Source organism: Pseudonaja textilis, chromosome 1 (genome assembly GCF_049901715.1).
Source record: "Pseudonaja textilis isolate UNSWEBS1 chromosome 1, rPseTex1.2, whole genome shotgun sequence".
In the NCBI taxonomy this organism is placed as follows: domain Eukaryota; kingdom Metazoa; phylum Chordata; class Lepidosauria; order Squamata; family Elapidae; genus Pseudonaja; species Pseudonaja textilis.
In genome coordinates, this window is record NC_141990.1 from 129889755 (window position 1) to 129911441 (window position 21687).

The 21687-nt window shown below is 40.7% G+C and overlaps 1 protein-coding gene across 1 annotated transcript; it reads right to left on the reverse strand.

The window, feature by feature from the left end:
* Positions 1-2923: 2923 nt before the first annotated feature.
* Positions 2924-18351, reverse strand: ADI1 (acireductone dioxygenase 1). The gene is made up of 4 exons (XM_087916833.1): positions 18060-18351; positions 12322-12441; positions 5899-6078; positions 2924-3376 (listed from the first exon to the last, which is right to left on the reverse strand). Exons 1-4 carry the CDS (start codon positions 18177-18179, stop codon positions 3254-3256), a joined length of 543 nt encoding a protein of 180 aa, XP_087772959.1. The 5' UTR covers positions 18180-18351; the 3' UTR covers positions 2924-3253.
* Positions 18352-21687: the final 3336 nt, after the last annotated feature.

The window sequence follows — 21687 nt, forward strand, 5'->3', positions numbered from 1 at the left end:
GAGCATAACATATATATAGAAACTAAAAGGATTCCATTTTAAAATAAATTACCAGATGTATGTTTAAATTCATACACAGTATTTTAAGGTGCATCATAACCTACAAACGCCACTGTTAAGTTTAGAGACCAGGAATGGAGGTGCTGCAAATCCAACCAAAAAATAGTCTCTTTCAAGAGGAAACATGTTCCTTCTCTGATTGCCATGGAAATCAAGGTGAAAGCAAGCTGGGTTCATTCCAGGGAAGAGGACATCATCATTTTAAAAATTTAAATGAGGCCTGGCTTGTTCATGATTGCAGAGTAGACATGTGTTTTCTTTTTTATGCCATAGCTTTTGTGCAACATTTCAAGAGACTAGGCTTTTGGTAGGAGTTTCCACACAATTTGGCTGTAAATTAACTAAAAAGGTGCTGGATTTATGAGATCTGGGTTGTAAAACACCACTAGGTGGCAGTAAAGTAACAATACAAGTAACTTAGCTTTTTGCTGCCATCTAGTAGGTATTTTGAGTTTCATAGTCGAATTCCAGCCATTTCAGATGTCATTCTTCACCAAGCTCAGGAATTCCTAGTGTAAAACCTTAGCATTTTTCGTAGATTGAAACAGACTCCAAGTCAGGGCAGTGATTGCTTTTCCATAAAAGCAAAGAATATTGGAACCCTTTAAAGGAGCTACATAATCGCAGGAAAAAAGATAATTGCTTTAAGGCTAGTATATAATTTTGAAGGCGCTGCAGTAATATATTTGGTAATATATTCATGCTCTTTTTTTTTAAATCAAACGCTGCATTTTACATACCTAACAGACATGGAACTAATGGAACACACTAGCAACCTTCTTAGAAGGCAGGTAAGCAGAAATATGGCTCCCACTTGTTGCTCCGCTGAAGCACCAATGATTCACTCATCTGTATGGTTACTTGTGCATTTTCTCATTTAGTTCAGCAGCATCTCTCTGTCCATAGAGATGTATTGACTTTTAGAAACTACTGCAATAGGGAGAGTGAGAAGAATCTAAATCAGGGATTTGTCAGTCCTGTAGAACTGGGCAATTAATGAATGCATCAATAAGAAAATATCTGCATTTCAGTGGGCTTACAGAAAAGAGGCCTAGATCATTTGAAAATTAAAACAAAATACTGTTGATATTATGTATTTGGTTATTCACACAATTTGGAACTGAACCCACCCCCCTGCATTTTAGCCTAGCTAAGCGAATCCAACTCGTATAGTTCAGCGTGTTGTCCAAATAAGCTGCCTAGATAGAGTTGTCTTGTCAAAATAGGCAACATAAATATAACAAAATAAATCCAAGAAATGTGGTCAGGTATATATAAGTTGGTTAGCTATAGGTAAGTAAATTGTGTAAATGCAGCCACGATTTCAGGCTCGGTTATTACATTTTTACCCTGTCACAATCAAAGGAATCTTGGCATCTTGTATAGATCATAAAACAAATTAAAACACCTATGCACTAAACCTAAAAGCTGCCATTGGAACAGAAAAAAGATGATGTCATACATAAGCCTAGGGAGAATGTTCAAGAGTTCAAGTCTCTTTTAAGTATTTCTGAAAAACAGAGAGTGTTTTGGTTTAATCCACTGTTTTCCAAATCTCAGCAACCTTAAGATGTATGGGCTTGAAGCCATCCATCTTAAAAGTTCCTGAGATTAAGAAACACTGGCCTACAGTAATCTCTACCAGAAAGGAGGCTGCTCCAAAGCATCAGCCCTAGCACAGAAAAGCAGCTTCAGCCCCACCCCAAACATCTTAAGCCTAACAACTTTTTAAATAATTGAAAATGGAAATATATTACTTTTAATTCAATATAATTTTAAGAGATGACTTTCATTTTTAGGCAATTAATGTTTTGATTAACTTTTATCATGATTCTTCTGTAGCATCAGAGTTCCTCCACAGCTGCTACATATTTTATAAAACATAGGACAGCAGTTGCTAACCTTTCTGGGCTCCTGTGCCAAAATTTGTGTGCATGTTTTCGCTTTCACGCTTGCGTGCCAGCACCCAGAAGGCAATGTGCGTGCCCCCTGCTCCTGCACACGCAATCCCCGCCACAGCCGCTGCCCTCTTACCTGCACTTCACTTCCCAGGTGATTTTCTGCCTCTTTGAGGCCTTTTTCGGCCTCCCAGAGGCTTGAGGAAAGCCTTTGCAGGCTGAACAATAGGCCCGTTTTGTCACTTCCGGTATTTCCGGAAATACCGGAAGTGATGAAACGGGTCTATTTTTTGGCCTGCAAAGGCTTTCCTCAAGCCTCTGGGAAGCTGAAAAAGGCCTCAAATCAGCTATGAGGCACACACATACGCAATGGGGTAAGTTCGCCTGCAGCTCGCGTGCCGGCACAAATGGCTCTGCATGCCACCTGTGGCACGTGTGCCATAGGTTCGCCATCACGGCCATAGGATATCCTCGTTGCATATCAACCAGGCTCACATGTTAGATTAAAACACTGTTGGCTGGTTAGCGGCTCATTTACAAACACAGTTGGCAAGGTTACTTTATTCAGCCACTTGGGCAAATTTTGGTAACTCAGTTAATTCAGTAAATATAGTTCACTTAAGCAAAAATTAATCTGTGTGGAAATACAGCCATATCCATCACATCCAGTTTGGCCATTTATGTGGATTTAAGTTCCACTAAATGCCACAGAATTGACTGATTGGTTTTGTTTATTGTAGCTGATAAAGCTATGTCTGTCCAATTTGTTTGTAGGACTGACAAATTGAAAACACATTTCATACTTCATACCTGGATTTTCATGACCCCTTGTATATTTTCCATTTATACAGCGATTGCAAACCCAAGCATGCAGTGGGAGCATTTATATATGCATCTTACACAGATGAATCCCTGAGTAGGTGATATAAGCACCCAACAAGTTTCCTTAAAAAGGCCAAAGACAATTAAAAGATAGAATATTATTTTATTATCATTACCACATTAAAGCAACAATCAAAAATAATAATGCTTTCAGTTAATGCAGGAATGAATCAGGTAAGTATTGCTTGTAAGAGGAGCAAGGATTGATATTCTCAACTGAGATCTGCAAACTACATAAATCACTATTGTAAGTAAAAATCCATTCATCCAAGGACAAAATTTGATATTAAAAATTCATATTTGAGAGAGGGGAAATCAAAGATTTATCACCTGCAGATGCTGTTAACATAACCACTTTGCCATTTTAATGTTACAGATGTTGCAGGTGGTTCCATGCCTCATGTCCTACTGGTTTATTGTACCATTTGTGACAAAAACTGTTGGTACTGTGCTCGAGCAGGAAAATGGTCAGCTGGTCTGTTGTAAGCAATCCACACTGGTTCTCCAACGAACAGTCTCATTGCCTTGACATAATTCTGAGGGGAGAAACACAAGAATTCTCACTCAGTATATAAGAATTCACTTTCATTAAAAAATGTGGCTCAAACTATCAAAAGGCTGAAAGAATTAAGGACAAAATGGTCTTCGGGTGGTTTTTCCACAAACACTAAGAGATTTTTATTTTTTTTATTTTTTTTAAAAGCAGTAGCAAATATAATACTTAAGAACAGAATCAGAGTGGTTTTACTCAAGCCTTAGAACATATCCAGACTTTTAAAAATATAGCTAAAACCCATAGTCTGATTTTCTTTACCTGGTTTGTAATATTGACATTGTGAAGGAAATAATAGTGATATAAATCACTTCAACTCAGCCAGGTACCAGAGTCAATATATTCAAAGTCCCATAAGGGAAAGAAGTTCTTTGGACATTTGGCAGATTTAGAGTTCTATCATTTTATTGGCCTTGTTCCTGAGTCTGGAAAAAACTGAATTTGAACAGCTGGTGCTTTTCGCGCATATAATCTCAAGCAAAAGTTGGTGTGATGTGGTTCTTCAAAGCATGGGAGCAGGAAAACTACGGCCATTTAAGAGAAATTACTGCTTTGTGTATGATATTCCTTAGTCTACAGGGTTTGAAAGCACAGGACACACCTGGAAGTTGTGACTCAACACCTGGAGGATCATAGACTATTACCCTGATGTAGAAAAGTGTCCATGGAATAACTCACAAATTGTTATTCAGTATCCCCTTATTGGAGTGTAAAACAGGAGTACCAAATCTGGACTAAGAAAATCCAGGTAACCAACAGATGTCAGGAAATAATTGCAGGGAGCTAACTTATGGCAGCCATCCAGTTGTCATGCAATTTTTGAAACCCAAACCCGGTAATCTTAGCTTTAAGTCGCCAAGAATTCAAGAGGCCATCTACTTCTGCATAAATGCTGTTAAGTTTGAACCCTCAATTCACAAGGGCAAGCATGCCATTAACTGCATAAATGTTGAAAGTCTTTATGGCTTCTTAAGCTACATCTTTGTGACAATCCAACCAAGATTGGAATTCATACTCTTTTTCTTTCTACAAATCACGATGCAATAGGCTACTCTAAAACCAGTTTGCTAGTTTTGCTAGTTCAACTATTGTGAGAATACAGGAAGTAACTGGGCAAAGGATGGCTTAGTTCACACACTATACTGAACTGCAACCTGGAAGCAGATTTGAAATTGGATTACCAGGGACAAAGTCCTAGGCCAGCCTGAGCTGTTAACATTAGTTTCACCCTAGTCAGTATCTCTAACCTACTTAGCTAGAAAAAATGGAGAGCTTCATTTCAGAAAGGGAAAGAAGCTTTCAGACCACAACCTTTCATCTGTCAGTGAAGAAAATAAATAATTTCTTTCTTACATTCTTTCTTTTTCTCTCTCTTTTCTTTCTTAGCAGGAGCTCTGGGTAAGAAATAGCTCATTTCATCACATGAGCTAAAATGGAATGTAGTCTCTTGCTTGTGATCCACAGCTCATGCTATAACCACGTTAGCCTTGATATTACCACAGAATTATTGATTTATATTTTTAAATGTTAGCCCCAATCAGTAGCTGCATTTTAGCAACAGCTGCTTAATATTTAAATTAAGACTTTTAAAAAATTTCAGTGGCTTAGGTAGGCCACTGTGTGTTTGAGTTATTAAACAATATAATATCAGAGACATTAGAAATAGCAAGTTGTGTTGGATTCAGACATTTTTAAAAGTCAGAATTGTGTGTTTGCGTTGTATTATTTAGGAGGCATTGTGGAGGGGGGCGGGTTTAAGGTTTTGAAATGGAATGGAATAGAACGCCTAGCAATCTTAATAAAATAAAACACATTGCAGCACAGTGGCTAACACAAAGGCTGGGATTCAGAAAAGCAGCCTTATGCATATTTTCCCTATGTAATAAAACCAACAAAAGGATCCCACAATCCACTGGTCTTCAATCCACGGCGACTCAGGATAGAGACACAGCAAAATATTAGCTTCTTCAACCTTCTGTTCAGAATGCTTTGTATCCCACACAACAAGCCAAACAACAGAAAAAGCAGAGCAGATCTCCTGAGGCTCCAATGGATAGTTGCTATGGTAACACCAATCCCTTACTAAAGATGGATTTTATGACAAGGCTGGAGACACAAGTGCTCCATTTATCTATAAAGATAGCAGTTCAGAGCCGAGAAAGCATATGTGCTCAAATACTATCCTTCTCTGAACCTTAGGAATTGATTTCTAAGCCCAGAGAGTTGCTTGGAAGTCAAGAAAGTTTTCAACACGGGGCTATGATTTCAAGCAAGGTATCACACCAATACCAAATCAATGATTTCCCATCAGTAAGATGCTAAAATTGTTAAAATGGGGTATGAAATTGTAGAGGCTCCTTCAAGATTCTAACCACACATTTCTACATTAGTGATTCATAGCCGAGGTATATGAGAGCTATGTTTTTATATGCTGGTCTGCATCTGCCTCAACTCCATGTGGATTTTATTTTATTTATTTTATTTTATTTTAAACCTGTTTCATACAGATTCATCCAGTGCAAATCGGTGATAGATGCCAGCAGGAAGTGTGATCATGTCGCCCTTCTCCATAGCAATCCGGATCCACTTATCGTCTTTATCACGAACATCAAAATATCCACTTCCTTCCAGGATGTAGCGAATCTCATCATCCAGGTGTAAGTGCTCTTCATAAAATATTTTTATCTAGGAGAGGGAAGGAACCGAATAGGAAGCATTTTCGTGGAGCAGGTCTCTTACGAACACATAGCATACTGCATGCTGCACAGATTGTAAGGTGCTACTTCCAAAACGCTCAAGCTTCTGTTAATAGGCAGCTGTTCAATGTTTATAAGGTAAGAGTCTGAAGCTCTCTCAGAATTATCCTTGCAGCAATTAAGTAGATCGGCACACTTACAGCAGATGAAGGACTTCTGACCTTTGAACATCTAGTTGGGAAACATTTTAAAAGCACATTCCTAGTAATCCTTAACATTCCATCAGCCTCAATTTGAGACCAGCTGTTTGTAACGTTCAATCTAAATGCTATGTATTGAAATGCCAGTCTAGTTGTTGCAGATAACAAGAATTACATAAAAGCAAATGAGCATGTTGGCTGTATTCGTTCCCTGCTCTATGCCCAGCATAGAATTTAAGCTCTTTGTTCTTCCTTGACCAGATGGCAGCATGCTAGTCAAAACTGTGCAAGCTGGCAACTTGGGAGGGCTTATTTCAATGAGCGAAGCACCCTTCTAAATTGCTTGAACAGTCCTACTAAATAGGTTGTCATCTATGGGCAGATGAAGCCATATCTCTCTCTAGGTGGCATTGTTTTTCAAATGTACCTTTCGTAAAAAAAAATCTCACAAATTTCATAACCCACCCCCACACTCCGCCATCCCCTCAAACAGATCATACTGTCAGCTACCTGGGTTCAATGTAGTATTACCTAGATACATTAGGATTAGGGCATCTAAGATTTCCAATTTTTGATTTTAGAGGTTGTGGGTTCTAAATAGCAGTTTCTAAAGGACTTAGAAGACACCAGACTGAATAAGGGTGATCTTTCAGCATCTTTTTTTCTAACACGTGGCAATATCAAATTGACTGATACAAACCTATTTGAATGAAAATTCTCCTCTCTGCTACTGAGAGATATTTATGGAGACTCCCTGAGGAAGATTCGTCCTTCCATTAGGCTGGTCTCAAGCTGTTGATTTGAAGTGTCACAGCTACTCAGCAGCTATTCCATATATCGTTTTAGGTTGTGTATTGGCATGTGAGAAATGACCTTGAGGGACAAAGGGAAGACATGCTTCCCAGGAAATAATCAGACAAGAGAAAGGAAAAGCCCTCAGTTGCTTAATGGTCAGAGAAAGAAAATTAGGGAAGACCCAATCTAATGGATTAATTAAAAGTGTTGGCAGAAGATTTCAGACTTATAAGATTCTGCTAATGTACCTTTACAATAAAGTAGATTTAGCTCATCTGGTTGTATTTCCTGACTGGTTTACCCAGGAGGGTTGACAAGATGCAAACAATCCCAGGATTTTCTACCTCAGGTACTAAAGTATTTTATATACACTATGTGCTTCAACTTTCCCAACCTAGATCCAAACCAGTGCTTATAAACCTAAACAACTTTGTGATGTGTGGACTTCATGTCCCAGAATTCCCTAGTCAGTACAGCCATTGCTAAGAATTCTGGGAGTTGAAATCAGGGATGGGCTGCTGGGGGTTTGCACTGGTTTGGGAGAACCTCTAGCTAAAATTCTGCACAGTTTGGAGAACCCCCAAATCCCACTCCTGGCTGGCCCTGCCCACCCCACCCCCGCCCCTCCCAGGAGTCCCCACGTGGCCCGTTTTGGATGCAGGTAAGTGAAAGGCATGCACTGAGGCTTGGGGAGGGTGAAAAACGGGCCTCCCAAAAGTTCGGGAAGGCCGGAAATAGGCCCTTTTCTGGCTTCCAGAGAGCCTCCGGAGCCCTGGGAGGCTGTTTTTGCTCTCCCAGGGGCTTGAAGAAAGCCTCCAGAGCCTGGGGAGGGCAAAAAAGCCCTCCCACACATCATGGTGCAGGAGGCCGACTGGGCCACGCCCACCATGGCCATGCCCACTGAGCAACCAGGAAGAGAACCCGTTGCTAAAATTTTTGAAGCCCACCCCTGGTTGAAATCCACACATCTTAAAAGTTGCCTAGGTTGGGAAATACCAATAGCACTTATGTCAGCATATCGCCCCCACCAATCTGGGTCCTCATTTTATCAAACTTGGAAGGGTGGAAGACTAAGTCAATTTTGAGTCTGCTGTGGATCTACAGATTTCATTTCTCAGAATTTCTTGCTGGAATCAGGCTGAACATTCTAGAAGTAGAAATCCACATAGCAGAGGTGTCAGGCTGAGAAAGCTGACACACCTTGACATAGGAGTGGGGTGGAAAGCCATCCGGATGCACGGTATTACTGCACTGAACAGAGGATTCAATTCCAGGACCTTCCTTAGAGGATAGCTCTGACAGTGAGACCATTCTAGTTCCTGCTTCTCTTTCTCCACAGACAATCAAGACTCTTTTCACATGCAGTCTTCTACTATGGAGAGATTTGCTACCTCTGAGATCGTATGTCTTATTTCATTCCTTCCATCAGTTCTCCTTACTATCAGATTCAGCGAAGCTGAGGAACTGCTAAGCCTAATCAATAATAAAACAGATGGTAGGAAATAAACCAAAACTCAATCCAGACAAAACTGTGGTGCCATTATTATGCACTTTGTTTGACTTGGAGAGGTGTTCAGGGCTTTAGATTCAATTAAAACAAAGAACTAAAACCTCAAACCATGCTCAGAAAAACCAAGTACTATTTTCACTTGTTTAAGACAAAAGTATGTTGATCTATTCAACTAAGTTCCCCTTAACAATTGCTTTCTTTTAATTGGTGCTTCAACACAGTCTTCAAGGCCAGACCCCCGTATAATGCATGATAGGACAGGTAGTCCTCGACTTATGACCACAATTGGGGCCAGAATTTCCATTGCTAAGTAAGGCAGTTGTTAAGTGAGTTGCACCCAGTTTTATGATGTTTTTGACACAGTCGTTAACAAATCAATGCAGTTGTTAAGTGAATCACACAGTCATAAAGTGAATCCAGCTTCTCCCATGGACTTTGCTTGTCAGAAGCCTGGCTGGGATAATGGCCAGGATACTACAACCATCATAAACAGATGCCAGTTACCAAGCACCTAATTTCTGATCATGCGACCATGAGGAGGCTGCGATGATCAGTAGATAGGAGGACTGATCATAAGTCATTTCTTTCAGTACCACTGTAACTTCAAGTGGTCATTAAATAAATGGTTGTAAGTCGAGGACTACCAGTAATCTGGTGATAATTCTTCAGGAGCACTCAGCAAATCTTTAAGGAATTCAGTGGACAAATTTACATTGATTGACTGAATTAAACTATTAATGTAATGTTTGTTTTGGTTTAGGGTGACATGCAGTGGTGGGATTCAAAATTTTTTACTACCGGTTCTGTGGGCATGGCTTGGTGGTGTAGCAGGGGAAGGATACTGTAAAATCTCCATTCCCTCCCCACTCCAGGGGAAGTTATTGCAAAATCCCATTCCCTCCCCACCCCAGTAACCTGCTTTCCAGCTCCGTTCTCCTGCGGAAGGCAACAAAAGAACACCCAGGCAATCAGCTGGGACTCAGGAGGCAAAGAATAGATGGGGGTGGGGCCAGTCAGAGATGGTATTTGTCGGTTCCCCAAACTACTCAAAATTTCTGCTACCAGTTCTCTAGAACTGGTCAGAATACTGCTGAATACCACCTCTGGTGACATGTAACTTCTATTAGTCACTTATTCAAAAAGCTGCATTTAACAATGCCATTGTTTAACACAAAATATGAAACAAGCCATTGTGACTTAGTCCACAAGCCATGATTTAAACTATATATATATATATATATATTATATATATATATATATATATATATATATATATATATATATATATATGGATCTTTGGTTGTTCGGTTTTTTCCGCGTAAGATTCAAGTATCTAGGCAACGCTTCATGAAGTCTCATTCATCATCTTCAGGCTTCTGTCTCCGGCTCTGTGCTTTTCAGAGTAATGTGAGATTGCAGCTGCTTCCTCCTTTTAACTGCCAGTGGGGGTGGGACTTGATTGGGTGGGGGCTTGGCTGTGTTCTGATTGGGTGGGGTGTGTTCTCATTGGTAGGGGGTTTGGTTGTGTTCTGATTGGTTGGGGGTTAGCCGTGTTCTGATTGGTTGGAGGCGTGTTCTGTTCAGGTGGGGCTTGGCTGTGCTCCGGTTAGTCTTAGTTGCTGGGGATTTGAGCTGGTGAGTTGTGATCTTGCTGTTTGGCTTCTAGTTCTATATATATGTTTAAATCATGGCTTGTGGACTAAGTCACAATGGCTTGATTCATATTTTATGTTAAACAATGGCATTGTTAAATGCAGCTTTTTTGAATAATATATATTTTTATATATACATACATACATACACACACACACACACATATATATATATATTATACATATGTATACATATACATATACACACACACACACACACACACACACACACATATACATATACATATACACACACACACACATATATACATATCCCATCTTTATTATTTTTACAGATAACTCAAGGCGGCAAACACATCTTCCTCCTTCTATTTTCCCCACAACAACAATCCTGTGACATGATGAGTTGGGCTGAGTGTGAGTGATTGGCCCAAGATCTACCAGCTAGTTTTCATGGCTAAGGAAGGACTTGAACTCATGATTTCTTGCTTTCTAATCTGGCATCTTAATCACCAGATCAGACTGGCTATATTGTTAATATGTTGAAGGTTAATATGTTGTATAAACCCAGTCACTAGATCTACACTCAAAATGCAGTGTTCTCTGACTGGATTTCCTCCAGATGTGCTGAAAACACAACTCTTAGCCAGAATATTGTTTTTTTCACAGTCAGAGAGCACCAACCAATGTGGGGACAGCTGAATTCTTGCTATAAATAAATCAGTAGATTCGGTGGCTATGGATATATCCCAAAGGAATACTATTGTTTTCTTCCTGCCTGCCTGCCTCCCTTCCTACTCAGGCTTTTTCTTTCTCTTAAGTGCCATAAGAAGTGTATTAATATAAACCAAGAAAAGGAACTACAAAAACAATCCTTACCCTTTAATTCTGAGCATGGGCAACATCTGGTATTTAAACTTCACAGATAACCTTTTGCAATGTCAGTTTTGAAATGGCAGGCTCCATCTTTCATGAAATTTATCAACCCTCTGCTGAAGAACTAATTAATTTCTATATTTTCTATTCCGTAGTCCGATATCTGATACCAGTAGTAAGAATAAATAAAAGTGTGACAGAATTAAATCTTCTATCTCTAGGAAGATAGGACATTAGGAAGGATCAGATTTCAGAGGTTGTAGCCAAAGCAAAGCTTCATCTATTTATTTTGTTTTTGCATCTATGTATCTATCTCCTTTTGACAGGTTTCTGACAATGAATCCTTCAGTGGCCTAACTATTTTTCAGAAGCCAGGTTATTACCATCCATCCTATTACTGCTAGAAGAATGTCTAAATCTAGTAAATAAAAAAACTTAATGACATAAGTATTTTGTCTTTCTAAGGATAATTTTTAAAAATTAATGCCAACTACAAGTGATGATATACCTAAAATGAATCAAGAAATAGATCAGGTATGTATTCTTAATTTTCTCCAGCTATCTACTAAAATATTCATAGCACTTCAAATGCATTGCCTTGACAACCACCTAAGAAAATTAAAGACAAATCTCTCTTCCTGAATTATCACTCTAAAAATCTCACGCTTGTTATTTCCATTTCCTTTGGAAGCTTGGTACACTGTACACACTCTTATGTCAGGAAAACTACTTTGTTTAGTCCCCAACTCATTTGAACATTCCTTTTCCATGCCATTTCCTTTGCTTAGCCATTGTTTATTAAATAAACCACAATAATATTCTAAGCCTAATAAGCGTATTTATGGCTTAGCCCCAGCATTATCTGTTAACCACTATTCTGAGAGAGTAACTTTAACAGGAGCAGTATAAATTAAACATGTGTCATTTCACCAGGCATTAGAAAAATATATATTTATTTAAAAGTGGTACATTCTATCAATAAATTCACATGACAGAATTCTCTGGCTGTTAAGTTACCAGAACATTGTTATAAAAATTAGAAAGCAGATAAAAGATATCTACACTTATACACTCACATATTCTTCTTACAGAAGATATGAAGCAGAACATACTTCTTAAACAAAGGAAATCCACTGCTCACACAGCAGAGTAGAAACTTTTAAAACTGGCACACACTCTAGCGGTAAATTCCAGTCTTTACAATCCTCCCAAAGCTCAAACAAAGCTGTAGTTATTACCTTCTCTTCATAATTTGGCAGCATATCTCTGCTTATTGTTATTATATCCATCCAAGAATAGTTCTTCTCCTTACGAATTTTTGCTAATTCTGGGTCAGTCTCATAATTGTCAGCATCCAGCTACAAAATGGGGAAAAAAGGGACTGTCTTAGTTCACTTATTCAAAACAAGGTAACTGGCATTCTGGTGTACAAGGAAATTAAGATCTCTCTAAGGCATTTTTTTCATGCTGAATTGAGGAAGAAATAGGGCTACAAAAAGATGACTTGTTTAAATATGATTATGCTTCACACACCATTGAAAATTGGGTCACCTAAGGCTCAGCACAACAAGATTTTGCAATCATAATAGTTTACATCGATTCACTTTCCAAAGATTTCACATGCAGCCCTGCAACTTTCTTCTCTTGAAAACTCACCAGTGTGTCTTTAAGAAGCTATGAATCATTTGTCAAAAAGAAAAAAAAATAGTGGTCAAGAAAAAAAAAGGTGGAATACTCAGTTTAGATAACCAAGTGTTTTACATCCTTTTGGAACTCTTGTGGTTGACACAGCACAAATACCAATTCAGTAAAGCAAAATTGTCCTAATCTTCAAATTAATATTTCCTTCAGATAAATAACTAATTATAGATGCATGCACGGACACTTCCAAGTCATGCAGAGCATCAGTTTTCCTGATTCGGTAAGCATTCATGTACTGATATATTATCCCGCAATTCTGCAAAAAAACCCAAACCCATCAGTCTAATATGAATGGATGGATACACTATGCCGTCAGAACAATCCCACAATTGAAACATGAATCTAAATAGATACATGGATCAAGGATAATCAGGATTGCTTATTTAAAGGATAAAGCATTTTCAGAGATTAGCAATAATATTCTTATTTTCTAGATCATTTTGATTCTTCAAAAATGATGATTATGACAAAGCCAGCCTTGTAATGTCATCATTAAGTTTTCCAGAGAAGGGAAAACAGCTACCTCAAGAATTTTAAACCCTTGCTTAAGTCCTTCCCTGGATTTTCCTCAAGGCAGCTTGCTATCACCAAGAGGGCAGATTTCCAAAACAACAAAATTAGTCTTAGTACTGAAAGCAGCATGAATCAAGCTAACAAATGGAATTAAGTTTAAATCCTGACAAGACAAATAGGACTTTCCTAGCAAATTTATCCATTTTTGATACTGCTCAGGTCCATATTAACAGGACCTGTATTTGCCCTCCTTCTAAATGTAATAACACTATTTCAAAGGAAGGAGTGGCAATATCAAGCTGAGAAAAGTACAAATGCATCTATCTTGCCCAGGTCACCAACGGATTGCCCTGGCTTTTCTAATGCAGTTTTCCTGTTTTCTAGATGTGTTGGATTTCAATTCCCATAATCCCAAAACATAATGACCTTCTATCACTGTAGCTGAAATCCAACACATCCAAAGGGAATCAGGCTGAGGAAAGCTATTATAAAGTAATAACTTTCCACTTTTTTAGGTGTACAATAAAGTAACAAGGCAAAACAAAGGTGTAGGAGATTTTGGATTTTTGCTTTTTAAGGTATTTGTTTTTAAGGTCTACCTGTTAAATTAACCAATTCTACCTAAATAAATACAAATTGTTGATGAATGACTAGGAAAACAGTCCTTCACAGACTTCATAATTGGAGTCATAAAGAGCCTTGTGTACTGCAATGATACCAAAAATAATACTGCTGAGAGGCTACAATCTCAGAAAAAGGTCATCCACTGTAAATAAGTCATATCAAAAGAACCAAATAACAGATCTTCTACTGTAGAAATCACAGGAAAAAATGATTAGGTGTCCTTCTTACCAAAAGGGTGCCAAAGTCAATGTAGTTAGTAAAGTTAGTGTAGTAATGTTAGTTTATCTTTAAGCATGACTAAACAATAGAATGTTCTCAACTCCAAGAGAAGCCATTCAACATTTCAGTGATCCACATGATTAGTTGTAAGCCAACTTGCAACATCTGTTTGACCCCACACCTAAAAAAGGTAAATTAACTATACACTAAAGCACTACACCAGCAATAATAAGAACAGTTGGCATTGGGTATACAAAACCAAGCAGGAGACAGACTAACAGATTTTTGCCAAGAAAATTCAGTATTCAGAACAAATACCTTCTTTTCAACAAAGTAAAAGATAATTCCACACATGGTCATAATTGGAGGATCATCAATTTCAAACCAACTATATATTCTATAAATAAAGATGGAATTCCATACAATCAGCAAAAATAAAAACTGGTACTGACTGCAAGTATATCATTAACATTTTCTTCCACAATCTCATCTTGAAACCAAAAAAAAATGCAATCACCAAGCCAACTACAAATGGTCCCTGTGATGTTCTGTATAATTATTACATGATGAACATAATGAGTAAATGTCATGGATTGGATTTGGTAAACATGCCTGAGGAACTGAGGACTAAAATTCATTACATCATTATATGATTATATGATTATATGATGTAATACGAAGCATGCAGATAGTCCTTATTTAATGACCACTCATTCTGCCACCTCCAGGTGACCTTTGCCATCTTCCTCCTGCTGCTGATGTTGTGTGACCAAGCTGGCCCTTCAAAAGGCTGCATAAGGCCTTTTCCCAAGGTCACATACAACCTTCTCGAGGGTCTCCCCTGGTCAACAACTGTTTCACAAAGGGCCAGGCTCTGGTGCACCTCATCAGCAACAGCAGAAGATGGCAAAGGAACATGAAAATCAGCAAAATGAAGCTTCAATTCCTTCCTGAATATATTCACTTGGCCACCACAGCCATTTTCCCACCTGCCGGCCTGCTTGTGAGCTGCCCAGCAATCGGAACTTCCTAAGAGCATCCCCAATGACTTTGCTTGTTGTAAGCCACAACTTGTGAGGAGATCCTTGTTTAACAGCCCACAATTTTCATTTAAACAAAGGCAATGGGAACTGTTGCCATTGTTACACAACATGGTTGTGTGACTCAAGTGGCTCACGTGATAAGACACTGGACTTGCACACCACTGAGGTCAGCAGCCTGGGGCCTCAATTCCCATGAGCGAATAAACCACATAGGGACAAGAAAGGAGTCTCTCCTAAATGCCTACTGGCATTCAAGCATCCTGCAGGTAGATTCCTTTCTTTTTTCCGCCCGAAAAAATTACTTTCACAGAGGCAGGCAGCCCTCTTGGTGATCCCTGGCTAACACATACCATTAGCTGAATAAATAAATGGTCATGTGATGTTCCTCTTTATGACCGCATCACTTAGAAATGAAAAGTCACATCCCAGTTATCAGCGGTATCAAAAACTGCTGAGAGATCAAGAAGCGAAAAGACGGCCACACCACTTCAATACCAGCTTCACCACAGACCATCCACAAACATAACCAAAACTGTCTTTGCATTAAACCCCAGTCTAAAAGCCGACTGAAATGAGCCTAAATACAGTAGAACCTATGGTCACAACCGTAATTCGTTCCATAACTTTGTTCGCAATCTGATTTGGTCATGACCCGAACCTAATTTTGGAAATTTGGCACTTACAAAAATAAATGGCATGGAAGGGGAAATTGGCCGTGAAAAAACAAAAATGTGAATTTTTTGGTCAGAACCAGATTTGGTCGTGGCTCAGAAGCATTCTTGACCAGAGGTTCTACTGCAATCTGTTTATTCCAGCGCCCTCTCAAGTTAAAACCTAATCACCATCTTCACATTTTTCCTAAAAATAGGGAAGGCTGGAAACCAGATGATAGTTGTCCAAGGCCATTGGGCCCAATGATGTCTTCCTGAAGAAAGGGCATGCCAAAACCTCCTGCCAGCCTTTCCCTCAGAGAAGCTGATACCACACAGACCCAACAATATGCCATTCCTCATTCCCGAATGTTTCAACAGGACCTCTCTGATTGGAGTCCAACCTGAGTATGAGCAACCTATCTGCCACATAGTAAGAATATATTTTGTAGCAGCTGGTCCCTCACCAGCAGCCATGCAAAACAGGAAAAATGAGCTGAAGGTACAGAATCTGCAACCCCTCAGTTAAGTCACCCAATCTGGCTTTTGTATTTTTTTTAGCCTCCGGGGTAAAACTAAAATTAGGTTCCAGCATTACTAATGTAGACTATCCTGTATGTTGTTGTTTTTTAAATCCTGCCCTCTGCCTCACAAGACAGGAACCTGTCCTACAGCAACGGGAAGAAGTCCAAGGAACCGATGGATTTTATAGTTTCATGACAACAGGGAACAAACCTTGTGCCTCTTCCAAGTAAAATGATTTGCAACTAAATGAGGTCCAATCAAGCCTTCCCTGAGCAGTTCCCTTCCAGTTCAGTAGTACAGTTCTCATCAATCCCAGCTCAAACAGTCAATCAGGGCAAGGGGAAAGGATGCACTGTACCGCCTTTTTTTTTTTTTTTTTGGTGGAATTAGGGACGGGGAGTATTTTGCATTTAGGGAAGAATCACTGTTTGTAATTTGCATACATCTGTTGCCTTTATAGCTTATTGGTATCAATATTTATATCAGTAATGCATGATATTCTTCTGGTCAACTAAACAGAACACAAAGTGGACCTGCAGAGGTGAATTTTAATATATGAAAGCTTGGACCATGATAAATTTGTCAGCTGTTAAGGTGTCAGCAGATATGACCAGGGATGCTAATGAATACTGTTATTAATAATTATATTTGTTTTGCAAATTTCCTTTCATGACCCACTAATGTCTCAGAGAACTACAGCAATGATCCTGTTGGATAAATTAGACCCGGAAAGGCCAAGAGGCCGGACTCACACAAGCTTCACCAGGCCAGCAAGTGACTGAACTGGCAATATTGCACAGTAGACAATAAATTTGGTTAGATAGTGTGTGTTTTGTGCAGCTGTGTGCATGTTCAAACTTCTGTTCTGTTAGTTCAAGTGTTGTGAAACCCAGAAAATAAGGTAACTGCAGGCCCTCTTTAATATAAATCAAGGGGATAAACATAGAAGAGGGGCAATCCAAAGCATAATTTGAAAATGTGAAAATATGATCGTGTTTTGTCACTAAAGCAAATGCCAGCCGTTAAAACAGAACTTGCAGGAGCTGTCAGTTTCCGCTGTATCGTCGCCATAATTGTATCGCTTATTTTAATGCATTTTTTCGGGGAAAAGGCATAAAAGAAATGCTACACCAAATTTTAAAAAAATCAGCAGGAAAGACCAACGAGAAAAGAAGCGTGCGCACGGGTGCATGTGTATGTCACAGAGGGAGGGAACGAAGGAAGGAAGGAAGGAAGGAAGAAAGGAAGGAAGGAGAAAGAAAGCGGAAGGAAGGAAGGAAGGAAGGAAGGAAGGAAGGAAGGAAGAAAGAAAGAAAGAAAGAAAGAAAGAAAGAAAGAAAGAAAGAAAGAAAGAAAGAAAGAAAGAAAGAAAGAAAGAAAGAAAGAAAGAAAGAAAGAAAGAAAGAAAAGAAAGAAAGAAAGAAAGAAACCATTTTTCCCCACAGCCTCTCCAAGGCTTTAGCAAGCCCCGGTTAACTCAAGAATAAAGGGCTCTGCATGAGGGCGGCCAGTGTGCTCCGCCGCTAAGGGGGGATTCGGGGCTCGGCCTTCCCAAGCAATGCCGGAGAAGCCATCCCCGCCACGGAGCACAAGCCAGTCGCGTTTGCCTCGGGCTTCCGCGCCAGATCCCGGGCAGCTTTTGGCAAGTCTCGGGACGAGGCCCGGCCTCCCTCCTCCTCCTCCTCCTCCTCCTCTGCCTACTTTCCAGTAAAAGACGCCGAGCCGGCTCAGCTGCTCTAGGCTGACCGGGCGATGCGGCTGTAGGCGATGCGGCTTCCGCGGGTCCTCCCGGGAATCGTCCATGTACCAAACCTCCACCATCGTCCCCCTGCCACCGAGCCTCCGCTCCTGCCTCTAGTGCCGCCTTCGACCGGGGCCGAAGGAGACGCCTCCCCGGCACGCCCCTCGCCAGCCGCAAGGACGTCGGGCCCGGTTTTCCTGGCCTGGAGTGGATGCGCCGCCTCCGCCGGGACTGCTAAGCTGAACCCGGGGCGATATAGCTTCCAAGGGCAGGAAAGGAAAGCCTAAAGCAGGGGTGTCCAACCTTGGCAACTCTAAGACTTGTGGACTTCAACTCCCAGAATTCCTCAGCCAGCAAAGAATTCTGGGAGTTGAAGTCCACAAGTCTTAAAGTTGCCAAGGTTGGACACCCTGGCCTAAAGCTTGCTGCGAGAGTGCTGACTTCCCCTCAGGGGTTTTGGATGAGAGGACAGAGCCCAGGCATTCGCAACGGCGAAGCACCCTCGCGAGTTCTGTTGTTCGGCCTTTGCTTTGTGATGTCTGCTGCAGGAGGGGAGGGACGGGTGGGAATGGGATGGGTCCACCTCACGAGGCGTGTTGCCTCTCTTGCCCCGCTGCAGATGACTTCTTTTGAGCAAACTGGGCGACTTTCAGACTTGTGGACCTCAACTCCCAGAATTCTCCAGCTGGCTGGAGAATTCTGGGAGTTGAGGTCCACAAGTCTGAAAGTCGCCCAGTTTGGAGACCTCTGAGCTCATGGGTTCCTTGGGTACAGGTGGACCTCGACTTACGATCACAATTGAGCCTAGCATTTCTGTTGCTAAGCGAGACGGTGGTTAAGTGAATTTTGCCCCATTTTACGACCTCTCGGGTCACCGTTGGTAAGTGGACCCCTGCCGTCATTAAGGTAGTAACCCTGTTGTTAAGTGAATCCGGCTTCCCCATTGACCTTGTTTGGCAGAAGAGCGCAAAAAGTCATTGTATGACCCCGTGACACTGCAACCCTCACAACAATGAGCCAATCGCCAAGCACCTGGATTTTTAATCACGTGACCATGGGAGGTGTTGCAGTGGTCATCAGTGTGAATAATGGTCATATAAGTCACCTTTTTTCGGTGCCGTTGTAACTTTGAATGGCCGCTAAATGAAATGTAACCCTAGGACTACCTATAATTTTTTTTAAAAAAAAAAACCATTCAGAATAAAGCAAGTAGAACTGGGCACAGTTATATAGGATTACCCAACAGTCTTTTCAGTTCTAGGCCTGACCATGAAAGGCATCGTTCTCCAGGTCTCTCCCAGCTAGCATTTGGTCATCCTACAGTCCATCGTCCGCTTGTCTTTCCAATAGTTTGCAGCGCCATTGTTGTGCCCACATCAGATCATATGGCTTCAATGAGGAAAACGGTGTATGTCAGTGTTTGTGTCTCTTTGATTCCACTTCAAATAAGCAGCCAAGCAGAAAGCTTGTTGTCATCTTGGGTCTCTTTGCAGAGGAAAATTTGGGTAGCATTATTGCCTTTTCGTCTAGCAGGGAAGAAATGGAGCATGTGCAGAACCCCCAGAATTTATTGTGCTTAAGGCTCAAGCTATAGATACACGCTTTGCCTTGAACATTAAATTCCAGACAGACACGGCTCACAGCTGGAGCCTAAGGAAACACCAAATGTTGCATCTTGGTTGTGTTTGCTTCTCTCTCAATTATTTTTAATTTAGCTCCCCTCTTGCTTGTGGATTTCCAAGCATATGCCAAGCCCAGCTTGCCAAGTATCAAATGGTTTTGGGTTTGCTGGTGCATCCAAAAAAACGACACAGGGCAGGATCAGAAGCAATCAGCAGGATTTTTCTAAACTTGCCTGCTCTCACGGATGCCTCTAGGCCTGCATTTTCTCCAGCTCCCAGGACTGCAGGAAATGCACCTCACGAAGTGCTCCAGCAAATCAATTCTGAGTCAGATGCTGCTCTCAGTACCCCCTTAGTCCCTCTAGGCGAAACTGAAGGAATTTCTTCTAAGCTAAGCAGGCCAGTAGGCTGTCTGGAAAAGACAGATAGGCAGAGAGAAAATGAGTTCTAAAGGGGCAGGTAATGGAAGACTTTGTTAAATGGTTCAGCTCTAGCTAGACGATGGGATTGAGTAGCTGAGCAACAGCTGTCAGCACTGGGCTATCTGATTTTTCTTCTAGTCTCATAGTTCAAGCGAAGAAAGTTGAATAGTGCAGTAATAAGACTTTTAGGTCAAGAGTTTTAGAAATACAAATATTATTTGAAATTTAGCTTTCAGAAAAGCCAGAATCTTACAACAGCTGTTTGAAAAGCGATGCATTTATCATGGCACCAGCTTTTTAGGTCTAAAGCTCATGATATCATGCGCCTGAGAGTTAACAGGTGAATAGGTGATTGCCCGTGATGCCTACTCTTGAATGAAATGGAGATCTTGGTGGAATGGGTTTCCTCCTTTTCCCTACAGCTCCCATGTATCTGTCCAAAAATGGTTGCAAACTATAGGGGAAATACATTTTACCAACAAAGAAATAAAGGGAGACCAGTATTTCAAGCTGTTTAGCTCTCATCAGCTAGCCATACCCTTCTGGGATTTGAACCCAGGCAACTTGCAAATTAGGTAGATGTATTAACCTCTAAGCCTGTGATGGCGAACCTATGGCATGCTGCCAGAAGTGGCATGAAGAGCCACTTCTGCCAGCATGCGAGAGGTCGCCTGGAAGAGCCCCAGTGTGCATGCGCACATGCTGCCCGCCCAACAGCTGATTGTCAGGTATCTGGTGCGCATGTGTGTGGGTGTGTTCAGGAGATGCATGTGCATGCGCAGAGATGCGTGGGGTGCATGGGGTCTTGCGCGCATGTGGGCGGGCCCTGTGCATATTGACTTTTGGGTGCTGGCATGGGAGCCCAAAAAGGTTAGCCACCACTGCTCTAAGCCATGGGCTCTCCTTCCTTTGTTGGCTATATCAGGGGCTATAAAGCGGAAGCATTATGCTCTGTCCCATAATTTGGTAGATCAGGTTGGTAGAACACTTTATAGCAGGAAAAGTTGGAACAGATACAGGTTTAAGATCAAGAGAAGTAATAATTCATTTCTATTCTGTGTTGATCAGATTTCACTTAGACTACAGGTAGTCTTCAACTTACGACCAAAATGGAGTCCAAAATTTCTGTGGCTAAGTGAGACATTATGTTGCCAGTTTGCCCAATTTCACAACCTTTTTTGCCACAGTTGTTCAGTGAATCCCTGCAGTGGTTAAGTAGCACAGTTGTTAAGCGAATCTGGCTTGCCCATTGACTTTGCTTGTGAGAAGGTTGCAAAGGGTGATCGCATGACCTTGGGACACATAATATGAACCAGTTGCCAAGCATCTGAATTTTGATCACGTGATCATGGGGAATACTGGAAAGGTGGTAACAGTAAAAAATGGTCATGTCACTTTTTTTCAGTGCCGTAGTAACTTTCAACAGTCACGAAGTGTATTATTATACCTGTATTATTCCAGTCCTGGCCACAGAACCGCAACCAAATTAATAAGTGATTGAAGGAAAAATGTATGAGGAAAGATTGAAAACCTGGGTCATGTTT

Coding starts and splice junctions, on each gene's coding strand:
- ADI1 (XM_087916833.1), bottom strand. CDS start 18,179: ATGGTGGAGGTTTGGTACATGGACGATTCCCGGGAGGACCCGCGGAAG. Junction 6,079..12,321: donor TGCCAAATTATGAAGAGAAG/GTAATAACTACA, acceptor TCCCTCTCCTAG/ATAAAAATATTTTATGAAGA. Junction 3,377..5,898: donor GATTTGCACTGGATGAATCT/GTATGAAACAGG, acceptor TTCTCCCCTCAG/AATTATGTCAAGGCAATGAG.